Raw genomic sequence first — 18,112 nt, forward strand, 5'->3', positions numbered from 1 at the left:
GGAAAGGGGGAAGGAGAAGCGTGGAAACAGAGAGGTGCCCAACTCCGCGGAAGCGCCCCTTGCTGGGGGAAGAGTGGGTCTCCCGCCGCGGCGCACCTGTCTCGGCTGCCGGCTCCCCGCGCCTACCTGTACGAGACCTGTTTCCGGAAAGTTAAGTTCCTCAGCTTCTCCTCCAGCGCTTCGTCCTTCTCCTTCTGGCCGGCGGCCGCGGGCTCGTCCAGGGCAGCGGCCCCCGCCGCCGCGGCTGCCCCTGCGCCCCGCGGGTCCGCGCCGCCCTCGGCGCCCAGGCAGCAGCTCCCGGCGCCGCTTCCGCTGCTGCTGCTGCCGCCCGTCGCCCCTTTCTCCTCTCCCGCCGAGGAGCTGGGGTTCATGGCGCCCGCTCCGGCGGCCGCGGAGGGAGCGCAGGCGGCGCCGCTGCAGGGGCCGGGCGGGCTGGCGGCGCTGGCGGCGGCGGCGGCTGCAGGAGCGCGGGCAGGTCCGCGCGCCGCTGGCAGGGGCAGCAAATGGCAGCCCCTTCCCGCAGCATCCATCCGCCGCTGCACCGCACCGGGGCATTGTGGGAAACTCCGCTCACTCCCCCGCCCCGGCCAATCAGAGGCCGCCGCTCCCCGCCTCCCGCGCCCGCCCGCACCCTCCAGCCCCGCCGGCCTCTTGCTAAATCCCGAGCGAAAGCCCAAGCTGAACCTGAACTCTGCCCGGAGGCGACGGGCTGCGGCGGAGGGGGAGAGAGAGGACAGGCTGCGACCCCGGGCTGGGGACGCCAGGGCAGGGACAGCGAGCATCAGGAAGGAGAGCGTCCGGGGAACTCGAGTGGCCGCGCCCTGGGTCCTGCACCGCGAGGCTGGGGGACCAGGACCGGCGGGCGCCCACCTTGGTCCTGAGCCCAGCTGCCGACGCTGGGCCAGCACCCTCTCCACCGCCGCCCTCCAGTGAGCAGAGCTGGGCTCAGGCAGCAGCCCCTGGGCGCGGGAAGGTAGCGGGAGCTGCATTTAGGGGAGGGGGGAGGTAGCAGGAGCTCCGCCAGTGGGAACCTTGGAGTGAATTCGTCGGCGGGTGCCAAGTCGAAGCGCCGACCTCCTGTCTCTGGACTGGGGCCCGGACCCCTGCGTCCCCGAACTGCGTCCCCGCCTTGCTCGTCGCCCGGTGCCTTCCTTAGGCGCAGCAGACCCTCGGTAAACAGCAGTTAATTCGATGGAATCGGATCACAGGGCCCTCGGTGAAGCAGAAAGGCGGAGGAAATCCAGGAGGCAGAAGTGAGGACCCTGGCGCCTGGCGCCGCTGCGTTGTTCGTATAAGAAGAGGCATCCCGGAAGGGGCTTCAAACCACTTAGGACCGACTGCTGAAACGAATCCAAGCTTGTGGTGTCTGCAGAATTTAACTGTCCGCCTCAACCCCAGTTTTTGTTTCTAAGATTATCGAAAACTGTGCGGTTTGAGTGATGTGCTACAAAGTGTTTAAAACAGATTGTTTCCCAAATTAGGGGTTTCCACACAAGAAATCGCTGCTGTCGGCAAACACAGGAACTATCTATGGTTAAGACAAGGTGGTGTTCGTAACCAAACTATAAACCTACATATACGAGGTGGTAAGAGAACCAGACCAATGAACAGTTTCAGGCTGGCGTGGTGTGCCCGTGAACAAAGAATTGTAATACTGGCAAAAATCTAAATTGCTTTCTTTCCCTTTATTTTCTCATCACTAAAATTAGGAAAATGAACAGATATGTCAAATCTCTTCTAACACCCATGTTCTGCAACTCTCCTCGTATGTACCTTATAATAAGACAAAGGTAAAGACATTTCCATGTGCAGCGAGGAAAAGTAATAATAAAAATTAAAACAGCTAGCAAGTATGAAGCCCTCTTTTTATACGGTATGTGCTGTATAAGCACTTCCCTCATCCATCTCTATGTTTTCACAGCACCTCTCAAGGGCTTGGACACGTGCAAATGCAAACTGGCAAAGCCAGGAGTCAAGCCAGGCTGCTCAGTGGCCTTTGTGCTTCACCCCAGTTTAATGCACCCGTCTTCAGAAGGGACATCGTGTATTAGGTGCTTCAACACAAGATCCACGAATATCTCGTACATCCCTAAAATCAAGCAAATGTCATCTGAACCCAATTACTGGGACAGCCCCCTCATTACTCCCACTTACTTTTAGCCGTATCTTCCCCAATCCAATCTCAAGTGTGAGCCCCAAAATACTTCTGATTTTTCACGCCTCCACTTAAAAATCTTTTGATTATGTCATATTACCGTTAGGGTAAAGTTCAAACAACTCAACTGATTTCGAGGGCTACATTGGTGGGTGGTGGAGTACTGCCCGCTTTCTCTTCATACTGTCATGACAGTGAGGTTCTGAACTGTTCTTTGTGCAAACCCCACACGCTCTCTGCTCTCTCCATTCCCATTTTTGCACGTGTGAGTCTGCTGTCTCCTCTTCTTTGCTTCTCCTTTTCCTAAGATTTGCCGAGCCAACTACTCTACACCTCCATCGGATTTTAGTTTACATGTCTCTCCCCATGTTTCTCCCCACTAGAAGCCTCCGTTGATGATCCCTTTCTAGACTGTGATGGACGTACCTCCCATAGCTCCCACTGCACCATTGTACTAAACTTGGACCACTGCAACTGTCATGTGTCTATTTATCCCACATGTATATAAACGCTATATGTTGTTTATCACTATATCTTCAGTAATAATAAACAGGTAACATAATTGCATAAGTGTGTATATCATAGACCATCATGAAGTGTTTATTGACTGAGAAAAGAAATATACATCGTTGTGAACATAATGAAAGACGTCATTTTTCAGAACAAACAGTTTGATAATAGATGGTATTGATGAGGGGGGTATGAAAACAAATGCTTCCTCAAATTTTTGATATACTTTAACTAGTAAAATCTCTCTGATGGTAAATTTTACAATATCTATCCATGTTTGAAATGCATGACCTAATTAACTAAGCAATTTCACTTCTAAAAATTTGTCCTCTGATATACTTGTAGGTATACACAAAGGATTTAAGATTGAAAACAACCTAAATTGTTATTCATCCAAACAGTGGAATTCTCTGGAACTGTCAAGATACATAAGGCAAGTTAATATTCATTAATATAAAACAATCTCAAATATATAATGTTAACAAAAAAAGAAAAACAATGCTCAGAGTACTTAGTAGTATGCTATCATTTATGGAGAAAAGAAGATCTATAGAGATATAATATTTCTGGAAGGATACATAAGAAAATGGTCACAGTGAAGCGGAGTTGAATGGCTCTAGCTAGAGTCTTGAGGTTTTGCCTGATTCAATAAGTACATGCCAACAGAATGTCTCCCAGCCTATCAGAAAAGCCAGCTGGACCTCTCAAGTGTGTATTTATATGTTTAAATAGTGTATTAATGGGTTGCTAATCAGAGGAATATTGGGTTTTTTTAAAAACAGCCATTGAACATTAACTCTAACTTAAGACAGAGCGACATTTGGGAAGCACAAATAATTCCAGCAAAAGACAAATGAATTCTGTTGTGGGGTGATCTCCTGAGAAGTTACTTAAAATATTAGTCATTCTCTTAGACAATTTATTTTCCTTTCTATTTTTCAATGGTCACCAAGTAACCTTGTAATTATTCATCCTGCTTCTTAGTTTCCTTGACACTAAAAAGTGGAATCCTTGAAAATGGGTCAAAAGCATTCTAATCACAAAAATAAATTGACATTCTCCTTTGAAACTGCATTGCATGTGATTTTGAGTAACATAAGTACATAACCAAGAAAATGAGCATCTCTGGGTATATTGAAACATCCAGTGTCTGGACCTGGAAGTATAATCTCAGACCGCAGATGGACAATATTTCCATGACTGGGCCCAAAGCCATGCCCCATTTGGTGAGCTTCTTAACTCACCTTTCTATTATTAATTACTGTTCAATCTAAAACAGGTGTCATCCTAGTCTGAAATACCAACCTTGAGTCTCCTAAATGCTGAGCTTGATAAAAGGGCTTCAATGTGAAGTTTGAAAGAAAGAAGAAAAAAAATTTAAGTCTAGATAATACTGCAAGACCAGATAATAATGAGAACATTATGTTTAACATTTTTAAATGTATGTAGTTTTCAGGAATTTCAGGAATTTTCCAGAAATAACACAGAATCATGTTTTTTTTAAAAGCAAGTGACACATTTAAACATGCATATGCACACATTGGAGACCTCAGTTATGTATAAAACCAGGGAAAGATAATAGAGCTTTTGAAAATGTTGTCACTGAGGAAAAAAAGAAAAAGAAGTTTCCAGGATTAAGTTTCCAGGATGTATCATGTTGTACAGAAATGATAACTGAGATCTCTTGTCAAAGCCTACAAGGCCCTACTTGGTCTCTCCTGTGCCTCCTCTATCCCTGCAGTCCCTCACCTTCTGACTCAGCTCTCCTAACATCCCATTTCTCATACATGCTGTATTAGTCCATTTTCACACTGCTATAAAGAACTCCCCGAGACTGGGTAATTTACAAAGGAAAGAGGCTTAACTGACTCACAGTTCCGCATGGCTGGGGAACCCTTAGGAAACTTACAATCATGGCGGAAGATGAAGGGAAAGAAAAGACCTTCTTTACATGGCCGTAGGAGAGACAGAGCAGAGAGTGAAGGGGGAAGAGCCCCTCATAAAACCATCAGATCTCGTGAGAACTTACTCACTATCTTGAAAACAGCATGGGGAACCACCTCCATGATCCAATCACCTCCCACCAGGTCCCTCCCTCGACATATGGGGATTCCAGTTCGAGATGAGATTTGGGTGGGGACACAGAGCCAAACCATATCACATGCTGAGCTTATTCCTGCCTGCCCGTAAAGCTCTACCTCAGAGGTTCCCAGACTTTCTCAGTTCACACCACCCTTACTGAATGTCTCAGTAATTATTTTTCCTGGCACTTCCAGGCTGAGATTTATGAAGATGAACCTAACACTTATGTTTATTAAGTATTCAGATGCTAACAGTTCAATAAACATTTACTTCTTGACAACATTAGTAGCTATTTGAAAAAAAACATAAATTGAAAGAAAAAATGTTTGTACTTCATTTGTAAGCAGCCACAATCACTTACCAATGGGATAGTAATGGGCATGACACAACCTGTCAAATCTTAGGATCATATTAGACACCACCACCTTCATTTCCTGTTCCACACTAATTTTCATGTGGTATTGCTCCTTAATACCACATGAAATTGCAACCATCAAAACCCAGCTTTGCAAACATAATGATGTCACTGAAAGAATGTAGTGTAATCTAGTGTTGAAACTATCAACTACATTGAGTCAGTAGTATGCATGGTGTCTAACAAATGTCAAGTATCTCTGAGTTTCCTTCAAAATTTTAATATATCCTGCGGTGCCCCTGTGAATATACGGCAGAAACCTGAGCACCTCCATGAACCTGAGCACAGTTCCTGAACTATGGTTCATATTTTTGTATTGTGTTTGTTTTTGTCCGAGTTTCCTAGAAAACAGATCCTGAGGCAAAACTTACAAGCCAAGACTTTATGTGAAGTTGTAATTCCAGGACTCAAGAATGAAGGAAAAAGAGAATCAAGGCTGAAAAGGAGGGGAAAGTAAATTCAAGGTGGCGAGTTATGAATGACTACAGCATCACAAAACAACATACCTGCTTTCTTGGTCACCAGCACTTCTTCCAGACAGGACCTACATCATTATATCCAGAAACATTCTGTCCACAGGAGAGAGTGGAGATTCTCTGCCAATGTCTTCCTGTCTCCTGTTGAAACTGGTTGAAGTTTGTCCCTTAGAGAACTAATTAATTCACCCTCACCTCCAGGTTCTGTTACTGGCTCTTTATGGCAACTGCTAGGGAACCCAGATCCCCCAGTGATTGGAGGAACCTCTGAGGATACAGACTGATTGCACGTGAGCACCAAACTTGTGAGTCCCCTTCTAATGCAATCTCAGTGGAATCCAGTCACTGGGAGAGGCTGAGGTCACTGGCACAGTTGGGATATGAGGCACTGGCAATGGCAATGGTGGCTTGGGCTGGCCACTGAGCAAGCAAAGACACAAAGGTATGAGAGAATAGATGGAAGCCAGCCATTCTAGGGACATAAATTGTGTCTTATATGCTCCGATTCTTCTTATCATTCAGGTCTTACTTCTCATGTTATCTCATCAGAGAAGCCTCTCGCTCCCTAAACTGCCCTTCTCAGCCATTAGCTAACATAGAACTGTGTCTGTGTTAAACTGTTCCCGTGTTCAACCTAGAGTTGAAGATTGTCAGACTTATATCATGGCCATAAAAAATATGAAGCTACAGTGGGAGCTTGCTGAATTAGTATGGAGAAAAATATTTTAGGTTCGATTGATAGGAATTGATTTCAACAGGCAGTGTCTAAGCTAGATTTAACTAAAAATAGAACTATTGTATTGCTAGGAGGGAAGAGGTCTTTAGATTACCCAGTCCAGACCCCTCTCATGCATGGTGCTCCCACAGCATCTCTTCATGTGATTTTTTTTTTTAGACTTAAACAATTGAAGTTACAGAGGAGTCACTACTTTCTAAGACAACCTAGTCATTTTCAACAGGCTCTGTCATAAAGTGCTTTCCATTTTTTTTATCATTATTCCTCATTCCAACTGCTGGTGTACCAAAAAAACCTATGTATAATTTACAATGACTCTGTACTTGAGCAGCTAGTTTGCGGGGGGCGAATTGAGGAATTAGCTTGCATTCCCACTCAATTTCCTCTTGCTGTGTTCTGACTCTCACTCTCTCAGGCAAAAGTCTTCGGGATCCAGAGTCTGTCATTCATTGCATTCACTATTTTTCTTGGTTACTTATCAAGAGCAGGCCTGATCTGTAGCAAACTCAATGAAGTCACCAATAAATTTCCTCCCAAAAAGGATAAGGTTGGCCTCAGAATGTGCAATGCACTCCTAGAAACCTTAATTCATTCTGACGGTCATTTGTTTTACAGGCAGTTGGTAAATGTCTACTTGTGATTGTAATATACTGTTCAAGGTACCGGTAATTCAGTGAGGAAAAACTAAAGACCCTGCTCTTTTGGTGTTTAACATTCCAATGTTCCACTAATTAATAACTTTTGTGTATAGTTATTAAAATCCATATTAAAACATTCAGCTGGACTCTCATTGAATCTGCATTCCTGTATTTGTGTGCAAAGTTTGGTTGGCAAACTATGCCTAATATTCTTTTTATTGCATTTCCCTAAGGTATCAAACAAGAAATGCTATCAAGGAAAATGATGCTAATCTAATATGACTTTTTAATTAATCCATTTAGATTTGCAGGGAACATATATTTACTGTTTCAGCATATTACAAAGACTTTTTGAGCCTCTTCATGTATGAACATTCTGCTAATGCTAAGGATTCAAAGATGGATACAATTAGATAACTTCCCTGGAAGAGACTACCATTTAATTGTAATAAATGAAAACCATTTCCTTTCGTCTTCACTTCTTTTTACGTAGAGTAATGAAAGTCAAGTGGCAAACGCCTTGACCTTTTAACTTAAAAGCCATTCACATTCCCTTTCTCCATCTTCCTAGAATATAGAGATGTACAAGATGAAATGCTTTCTCTTCCACTGCCCTTAAGTGAAGTGTGACTATGTGACCTGGTTCTGAACAAGGAGATCAAAGCCAAAATAATCAAATGGAGCTTCTTCTGGAGATGTGTTTTATTAGTACAGAAAGATAATATGCCCTCTCAGTCCTTTGCCCTTTTCCTTCTTCATGCTTAGAGAGGAGCTCAATGCCCACAAGTATAATAACCGTCTTGCAACCATGAAAATGAAAACCATTCACTAAGCATGGAAGAGTCAGAAAATGTAATAGGCCTTAGTCCTTGATGACTTCTTTGAGCAGTTGCCAGCCGACTACAGTCCACCTACTGCTAGACTTTTTATTATGTAAGGAAATTAAACTCTGATCTGTATAAGCCACTGTTAAGTGGATTTATTTTTTTCTTTACTTGCAGCCAAATGCATTCTTATAACATGGCACAAATAAATTCAGAAAAATACTTGATATATTGATTGAAATATTCATAATAATCCATATAAAATAAGATATTTGGACTATATTGTCCCTAAAATTATACTTTTATGGATAATTTCCAAACTTAACTATAAAATTAGCAATATTACTCTTTAATCAAATAATCTCACTTCTAGAAATGCATCTTAAGAAAAAAATCCCAAATAAAGAAGATTCCAAGTAAAGAAAGATATTTGTTATAGAATTGTTTATAATGTTAAATTAAAGAAAGTGACTTAGCTGGTCTACAATAGGAAAATAATTAAGTAAATTTTTCAATGTCCAGTGGAGGAACCTTATGCAGACCTCCAAAATAATAGTTGTGGGTCTAAGTAGAAATAATACAAATTGCTGATGATGTGCTAAATGAAAACACTAGGATATAAAATTAAGTGATACCATCCTTGAAACTATATAGAATATGAATAAACAAAGAAAAGGAACACAAAACAGGAAATTAGTTGACTTTAAAGATAACTCTTAATTTTTAAATTATTTATAGTGTTATACTTGTAAGACATTTTAAATGATAAATATTATTTTATTAAATACTGTATTATTTTAAAATATATCTTCTCTTGTGCCTCTACCAAGGACAGAGGTATTATAAACCTATGGTTTAGAACACTGGAAAAATATAAACAGAGCTATAGATTTAAACAAACGACATAAAACATTTTAATTCGGTATATAGAGGTAAAATTGGGAACGCTCATAAAGATTAGAATGGTTCCACTCAAGAATGAACATGAAATGTAAAGTCAAATAAGGTAAAGAAATTTGGTTATGGTTTTGTTTTCCTTGAGTGTCATGCACAATGAAGTTATTTTAATAATTAAGGTTGTCTTTTGCACAAATAAAAATGGCAATAATAAGATGTCAGAGCTGTAAGGGATGTTGGAGATTATCTGTCATCATCTTTCACTCACAAATTAAGAAACAGATCTTGAGAAGATAAATGACTCACCCAAGGTCACATAAGTAGTCAGTGGAGAAGGAGCAATGAAGTTCAGGTCTTTTTCAATGTTATTCATCCCCCAGAATAAACACTCATTAAATAAGCATTCATTAAGTAGCTAGCTATTCTGTGCTAGCTGTATTTGGACACTGTGAATATACGGGACACTGTGTTTCACACTCTACACAAAGATAAGTTGTGGACATATCCTACCCTTAAAGGATCAGAGTTTTGTGGGGTGAACATTAGGGTAATAATTATAAGACATATTGATATAAGTACTTGCATTCTACTAAGTTCCATGTGCCTTGGGGCATGACCTTGAAGGACATAACATAACATTTGGTGTCTGAGAAGTCTCAGGAAAGAAATGACTTTTGCCTTATCTCTAAAGGTTTGAGTGAAATTTTACCACCCAGAAACAGCACATTGCAAAAGCACAGAAAAATGAAAAACTCGGGTGTTCTACAGAATGTGGAATACATTGATATGGCACAAATTTGGAATGGGGGTAGGTGGCAAGGAAGAAAGGGAGGCAGATGAGGCTAGAGTGGGGCAAGTTACAGACACTTGGAGAGATTCTTCTATTCTGAGGATTTTGAACTTTGTGGAATAGGAAGATAAAATACATGGATTATTCCTAGGCAGGAAAAATGGTATAATCATATAATGTAAGTTTCAGAAATGTATCAAGGTGTGGAGGACAAAGCTGGACAGGAAGAAGCAGGAAGACAAGTTATGAGGCTATTTAGGTAGTCTGTGCAAGATATACTAAGGACCTGATATAAGGAAGTGACAGTGGGCTAGGAAAGGGAATAAATATTTGAAAGATATTTCTGAGGTATAATTTTTAAAATTTTAACAAATTGGTTGTAAATAGGGAAATGGTGGAATAAGACTTAAATCCAACCATCCTGAAGTAGTTTCATCAATAAGTAGCTCTAGAAATTTTAGGCAAATTTAAATAACACAAAAACCCTAATAGAATTTAATTTGCTCCTATCTGTACGTCATACAGTGATGCTCAAAACTTCCATAATTAGCACATCAAATCTCTTGGTAATCAAATGCAAGTTTTGCAAGGGAGATCTTGAATTAAGAATATATATCACACTTACCAAGACTGAATCAGGAAGACATAGAAATATGAATCAGATCTATAACTAGTAATGAGATTGAATTATTAATCAACTATCAAACAAAGGAAAGTCCAGGACCAAATGGGTGTCACTGGTGGATTCTGCTAAACGTTTAAAGAAGAATTAACACTAATTATCCTCAGACTCTTCCAGAAAATTAAAGAGTTCCAAACTCATTCTATGAGGCCAGCATTAATCTTATACCAAACCCAGACAAAAACACTTCAGGAAAACTATAGACTAATATCCCTGATGAATATTGACACAAAATCCTCAACAAAATGCTACCAAACAGAATTCAACAGCATATTTAAAAGATTCTACACAATGACTATGTGAGATTTATTTCTGGAATGTGAGGATGATTCAACAGATGAAAATCAATCAATGTAATATATCACATTAACAAATCAATCAATGTAGTATATAACATTTACAAAATGAAGGGTAAAAAAAACTTAGTCGTCTCAACTGATATAAAAAAGAACCTGACAAAATTCAACAACCTTGAATAATACAATAAAATAACTCAATAAACTAAGGATAGAGGGAAACTACCCTAACATAATAAAAGCCACATATGAAAAATTCACAGCTCACATCATATTCAATGGTGAAAGACTGAAAGCTCTGTCTCCAATATCAGAAAGAAGACAATTATGCCCACTTTTGTCATTTCTATTCAACACAGTCCTAGAAGCTTAAGCCAGCACTATTAGGCAAGAAAAATCAGTAAAAGGCTACACACTGAAAGAAAGAGGTAAAATTATCTCCGTCTGCAGACATAATCTTAAGTGTAGAACGCTTTAAAGATTTCACCAATTATTATTTTTTAAACTACTAGAACTAACAAATTCAGCAAAGTTGCAGGATACAAACTCAACACAAAAAAAGCAGGTGTGTTTCTATACACTAACAATGAGCAATCCAAAAAAATAAGAAGCAGCAGCCCAATTCCATTTACAGTAGCACCAAAAATAATAAAATACTTCGGAGTAACTTAACCAAGGTGGTCAAAAAATTGTATATTGAAAACTACAAAACAATGTTTAAGCAAATAAAAGAAGACACAAATAAATGGAAATATATTTTTGTTTATTAGTTAAAAGACTTAATATTGTTAACATATCAGTACTACCCAAAGCAATCTATAGATTTATGCAATTCCTGTCAAAATATCAGTGGCATTTTTTGCAGAAATAGAAAAATCCATTTTCAGATTCATATGAAATCACAGGGGACCCCAAATAGCCAAAACAATCTTCTAAAAAAAGAACAAAGATGGAGGTTTTACATTTCCTGATTTCAAAACTTATTAAAATGCTATATTAATCAAAACTATGTGGTACTGGCATAAAGACATGCATATAGACCAATGGAATAGAATAAGAGAGCTCAGAAATTAGCTCTCATACATAGGGTCAAATGATTTTTGGCAAGAGTGTCAAGACTGTTCAATGGGGAAACAGTGTCTCCTCAACAAATGATGCTGGGAAAATTGGACATCCATAGGCAAAAGAATGAATTTGGACCTCTATCTTACACCATATACAAAAATTAAGTCAAAATGGATCAAAGATCTAAACTGAAGACCTAAAACTATAAAATGCTTACCAGAAAATATTGAGGAAAAGCTTTATGATATTGAATTTGGCAAAGATTTCCTGGACATGACACCAAAAACACAGGCAAGAAAAGTAAAAGTAGACAAATTGAAATATATCAAAATTTAAAACTTCTGTGCATCAGAGGACACAAGCAACAGAGTAAAAAGGCAAACTATGGAATTAAAGAGAATATTTGTAAATACATCTGATATGGAATTAATATCCAGAATATATTAAGAACTCCTACAACTGAACAACAACAACAAAAAACCTGATTTAAAAATGGAAAAAAATCTGAACAGACATTTCTCAAAAGTGATATATAAACGGATATAAATGGCCAACAAGCATATGAAAAGATATTCAACATTGTTAATCATTAGGGAAATGCAAATCAAAACCAACAATGAGATATCACTCACACCCATTAGAATGAAGAAGAAAGAAAAAAAAGATGGAAGGAAGGAAGGAAGGAAGAAAAAAAAAAGAAAGAAAGAAGGAAAGAAAGAAAGGGAAAGAAGAGTTGATAAAGATAAGGAGAAATTGGAACTTTAGTGCACGATTGGGAATGTAAAATGGTGCAGACACAAGGAAAAGAGTGTAGCAGTTTCTATATGATCCAACAATTCCACTGTTGCATATATATATGCAAAATAATTGAAGGCAAGATTTCAAAGAGATAGTTACATACTCATATTCATAGCAGCACTATTCACAATAGCCAAGAGGTAAAACCAACCCAAGTGTCCATTAATGGATGAACAGATAAGCAAAATGAGATCTATTCATACAATGCAATATTAATTAGCCTTCAAAAGGAAGAAAACTCTGACACATTCTACAACTTGGATGAATTTTGAAAACATTATGCTAAGTGAAATAAGCCAGTCACAAAGAGACAAGTACTGTATGATTCCACTTATAAGAGATATCTAGAGTCATCAGATTCTTAGAAATGGAAAGTAGAATGGTGATTGCCAGGCACCAGGGGAAGGTGAAACAAACAGTTGTTATTTAATGGGTACAGAGTTTCTGTTTTGCAAATGAAAAAGTTCTGGAGATTGGTTGTACAGCAATGTGCATATACTTAATACTCCTGAATTATACAATTAGAAATTGTTACAATGGTAAATTTTATATATATTCTTAACCACAATAGAATTTTTGAAAAAAGAATACCAGTGGTGGAAAACCTCTGAAAGAAGGGTAAAAAACTATGTTACGGGCAACAATGAAAATAAATTTACACTGAGGCCACAAATTATTGAAATTCATCTCTGACTTTAAGTCTCAGACCACGAGCAAGGAAAATAAATTCTCTTAAGAAGATAGGCCCAAATGACTAAGAGTCAGGTAGAAGCAATTTGCAAAGCAAGGAAAGAAATAATTTCTTGATGGAGTCATCTACACTGCGATGCCAATCCCTGCACCAGTTTTCGTTGGAGCTTGCCCTCCCCTCTTCATTAATCAAAGGTAATGCAGAATTACAGGATGGAATTACTTGCCAAAGAGTTTTCCATTTTCTGTCCCTGAGATGATGCTGATTGGAGCGAGAAAAGTTTTCTGAGGACAAATGCTCACGCTCTTAGCACCAGAGTTTGCTTGTAGCAAAAACAGAATGCTTAGAGGTACGCTTTTGTTATTATTATTCTCAGTGGCTCTGGTGAGCCCAGTGCAATCAGCGATACTCATCCAGGCCAATTCACCATTAGGGAGCCGCACATGAAAACATTTACATTTCCCATTTTGTTTCAAGCGAGTCAGGTCTTTAACTGGATTGTGGTAATTGAACCTTCCTGTTACAACACTGCTTTTGCTGCCCAACGGACTCAAAAGCTGCTCTCGTTACATTTATTTGAACTTTTATTTCATTCATACTCTATACCTCTGGTTCTCAATCTTCAGTCCTATAGCGAACTCTATAAAAGGAAAAAGAAATTCTTACAGACTCTCACAGATTCATTTAAATTTTTTTGTTTTATTTTATTATTATTATTTATTTTTTTTTTTTTTTGACACGGAGTCTGGCTCTATCACCCAGGCTGGAGTGCAGAGGCGCGATCTTGGCTCACTGCAAGCTCCGCCTCCCGGGTTCACGCCATTCTCCTGCCTCAGCCTCCCGAGTAGCTGGGACTACAGGCGCCCACCACCACGCCAGGCTAATTTTTTGTATTTTTAGTAGAGACGGGGTTTCACCGTGTTAGCCAGGATGGTCTCGATCTGCTGACCTCATGATCCGCCCGCCTCGGCCTCCCAAAGTGCTGGGATTACAGGCGTGAGCCACCGCCCCCAGCCCATTTAAATTCTTTTAATGATAATTTTAATTAAGTATGTTTTACAAAAATAAGCCTAAAAGTCACAATACTAATTATACAATAATGAAAACCAAATAATATTAAAATACAATGTGAGTATATAACCCAAACACTCAAAATCCTAATATTAATGTTGTATGATAGTGTTGTTTTTCCTTGAATTGTATCACCACCTTCACCTGTTTGCTCCAGAGCAGGTTCTTTTTAGATAGGTGCTGTGAGAGTACTCAGTTGTCTGGTCATATTTCTATGCTGCAATTACAGTGGAGCCTCTGCTCACACAGCTTGTCATGATGCCATTTGGCCTCTCTTAGCACAAAGGCAGCATTTACATAATAATTCCATTCCTGTCCTTTACTCATTAGCCCACAGTCACAAAACAGTGCTATTTGGTGATCAGCGCAAATGGGGCCGCTGAAATCAGAGAGCAATTTTTATCGAAAGAAGAGTCTAAGTGATACAGAATACATCTCCACTGTATTAATTTTTAAATGACCATATAAATTAAAACAAAAATTTTAATTGTGAAGAGAAATAGCAGAGGTTCTTGGGATTGGTTGAGGAACACTATTACCATGCTGCCCTTACTATCTATTTAATACTTAAATACAGCATTTCATTATTTTCTATTTGTCTCTGCCAGTTAGAGTGTCAGCTCCTTGAGAGCAAGAAGCCTTATGGTTCTATTGCTTCCCCAACAGTATCCAATAATGCTCTGCCCAGGATAGTAAATTATGAGTAATCAATTGATTGCTTGCTTCAGAGGTTGCTGAATTCAATGATTGATTAAGGCTTCCTGAGTGTTAATACTTCAGAGTCTGTACCAGTCAGTTCACTGGTTTAGAGAAGACATTATTATTGTAGATTACAGAAAATGGGTTCAGACCAAATATGAGCCATTTTGAGACATGAAGGGAGGTTCTGTCGGCTCACCACAGTAGTGCTCCATTTGCCTGCCACCTGCATTCAGATCATAACCCCTGAGCACTCACACCTCCTGCTGGAGCCCTGAGCTAGAGAATGGAGATGGCCAGGTGTGGTGGTGCACACCTATAATCCCAGCTTCTGGGGAGGCTGAGGCATGAGAATCACTTGAACCTGGGAGGCAGAGGTTGCAGTGAGCTGAGATTGCGCCCTTGCACTCCAGCCTGGGTGACAGAGTGAGACTCCATCTTAAAATAAATAAATTAAATTAAATTAAATTAAATTAAATTTTAAAAATTAAAATAAAACAAAGCAAGTACAGGAAAACCTAAACCAAACGTGCCGTAGTCAACAACTTGTCTCAGAAGGACTTGGTCGTGGAAAGGATGCTGATGAGAATTTGGAGCCCTGGCTGCTCTGTCTTTATCACCAAGAAGTTGTGTGGCTTCAAGCAGGTCATCTAACTTTTCTAACGTTTAGTTCTTTTATCTATAAAATGAAAGTTGAAAGAGAGGTTCTCCAAGATTCCTTCTTGCTCCAAGAATCTAATAAATATGAATGAGGTGGGAACTGGAGACTTGAGGCCAACTCCACCTTATCGTGTATTTTGTTGCCCTAAACATCCTGAAAGAGGCCCTTACTACTAAATTGCTCCATTTTTTCCTCCTGAGAAACAAACAAAAGTCTCTCTCTCTTTCTCTATGTTCTCCCTCCTTCTCTTATTCCTCCCTTTTCTCTCCAGGTTGTGACTACCAAAAAGGAAGAAAGGCAATGGTATCAGGAGCACTTTCACAGGGAGTAACAGCAGCACTTCTTAAAGATACCATCGTGTTCCCTTGCTCTCAGGAATAGATATGGATCCTTCTGATGCTTTTCCATCACAGAAAGTAAATTCACGAGTGTGCTTGCCAATCTGAACATTGAACTACTTCCAAATGATCGCTTCATCCAAGCTAATGGATAACTGTAGTCTGATAGTCAAGAGCTCATTGATGTATTTCCTGCTCCATTACTCAATAAACATTAAATAACAATAACAGAAAAGATACTATTAAAATAGCTCTGTCTGAATTCGTTGAGAGGGAAGAAAGTAGGAAGGAAGAGGAGGGAAGACATTATGCAGAAAGTTGTAACTCACATAAAAGGAGATGTGTTTGTTCTTCACAGCACTGGAGCTGCCAAAATGACTTTGCGTTTTGCTTCGTATCTGTGAATGCTGACTGAGTTTTGAATGCTACTCTGACATTTGCTGATGTGGAAGCCTCTGACCTCTTGTAGGAACATGTAATCACGTGGAACACAGTGGCTTCCCCGAGCTGCTCAAATCATTATTACTTTTTTAAAAAGGATATGGAGAGATTTAAGAGAGTTAAGAGACAAGTAATGAAGATTACTGAAAAAAATTAAAATGGGGAAAAGGAAAGGAATGAGAGACGTTTTTTGAGTTTGAAAAGGAAAAAGCTAATGGCTGACTTAATTACCATCTTATGGGAATGTCAGTAGATGTGTTATGGGACAAAGCAAAAGAAAATAAACTGTCTGTATCCTCTAATAAATTTTTTAATTCAGAATCTCTTTTGATTCCAGAAACTCTAATTTGTTCTTCAAGCAAACATCTTCTCTTGATCCCCAATTACATTTTTATTGACATTGTGTTCAGTTCTTCCATTAGTTCTGCTTCCATAGAAAGCACCTAATCTGATTGTTTCACCTGAGCTCCCCTTTTCTAATATCTCTGCCTCCTAATATAGCTTGTGGTGTTTCTTTGCCTACGTGGGCCAACCAGCCTGTGATATCCTAAGCACCAGTGCAGTCAGACTGTTGGGCTTCCCAGGCAGATGCGGATAGTCAAGAAGTGAAGGTAAGGAAGGTGTCATTCCTCTCTTCAGTGGGTCTGCAGCAAAAAGTCTGGTCAAGAGGGGAGACCTTCAAATATCCCTCTGCTGCTAAGAGTTCCTGCCAGATGAAGCACAGACAAGCAGCCTCTCTTCCAGTTGGCAAAGCCCCTGCTCTGAAAAGGTCCACTAGCTCAGCTAGCTGATTGCTGAAGGCACCCACACAGATGGTGGTGTTTGTCTCAGGGCCTTGACTAAAAGGCATGCCTCCTTTGCAGCTTTCAGTACTAGGATCATCCTTTCTGGTGTGGCTATCTGGACTGTCCACCAAGTTCCTAGTCTGGGTATCATCTTATATTAACTGTCCACCAAGTTCCAAGGTTTGGCCACAGTTATTTCAGTGGTCCAGTGGCTCATGCAAAAAGTAGAAAAATTGGGGGGCCTAAAATATGTGCTCAACTTATGAGGTCCTCAAATCATTCAGGGCATTACTTGAAACTAACATCAGAAAAAAAAATCATAATTGGTTTTGAGGAATTCTTGGAACCTCTAGTGAATTCACTGGTTTCTCTCTCATTCTCCGTTCCACCCACAATTTTACTGACCCATTTTTATTTCCTGGTACTTGTCTTCTGCCACATACCTGTCTATTCAACTAACCATTTTTACATGTCAAAAAAATCCACAAATTCATTTCCTCCTTCCTACCTGCCTAATTTTTTTTTTGCACATGCATGTCCATTAAGCTGGATGGAAATGCTTACATGAGTCAAAATGTGAGTGAATGTCTCAACAGAAGCATGTCATAAATACTGATGCCTGAACTTTACCCCAGAACAAATTATTTAGAATCTCTTGGAATGGGGCCCAGGCTTCAACGTTTTGATAAAAACATTCCGGATAATTCTAACGTATAGCCAGATCTGAAAACCTTTGATATGAAAGCTTGTTGGTTTCTTCTGGCCCCAGCACTCTAGGCACTAGTCATGAAGTGCTGGGTACCTGATAAAATAGCACTGGGCCTGGCTCAGTGGCTCATGCCTGTAATCCCAGCACTTTGGGAGGCCAAAACAGGTGGATCACTTGAGGTCAGGAGTTCGAGATCGGCCAACGTGCTGAAACCTCACCTCTACAAAAAATGCAAACATTAGCTGAGCATGGTGGTGTGCACCTGTAGTCCTAGCTACTAGGGAGGCTGAGACGGGAGAATCACTTGAACCCAGGAGGTGGAGGTTACAGTGAGCCATGATCATGTCACTGCA

The 18,112-nt window shown here is 39.9% G+C and overlaps 1 protein-coding gene across 27 annotated transcripts in view; it reads right to left on the reverse strand.

Annotated features, from left to right (window-relative positions):
* The window catches only part of DGKI (diacylglycerol kinase iota), a 496,276-nt gene extending 492,548 nt beyond the window's left edge, over window positions 1-3,728 (reverse strand). For 26 of the 27 annotated variants that reach the window (XR_010159013.1, XR_010159015.1, XR_010159014.1 and 23 more), the window contains exon 1: window positions 127-3,728. Coding sequence is in view for 23 of the 27 variants with exons in the window: in XM_063815623.1 (XP_063671693.1) it covers window positions 127-989 (863 nt within the window). In the remaining 4 variants the exon portion in view is untranslated. The remainder of the gene's footprint in view (window positions 1-126) is intronic. The other variant, XM_054655228.2, reaches the window with a different exon arrangement.
* Window positions 3,729-18,112: the final 14,384 nt, after the last annotated feature.

Source organism: Pan troglodytes, chromosome 6 (genome assembly GCF_028858775.2).
Source record: "Pan troglodytes isolate AG18354 chromosome 6, NHGRI_mPanTro3-v2.0_pri, whole genome shotgun sequence".
Lineage (NCBI taxonomy): Eukaryota > Metazoa > Chordata > Mammalia > Primates > Hominidae > Pan > Pan troglodytes.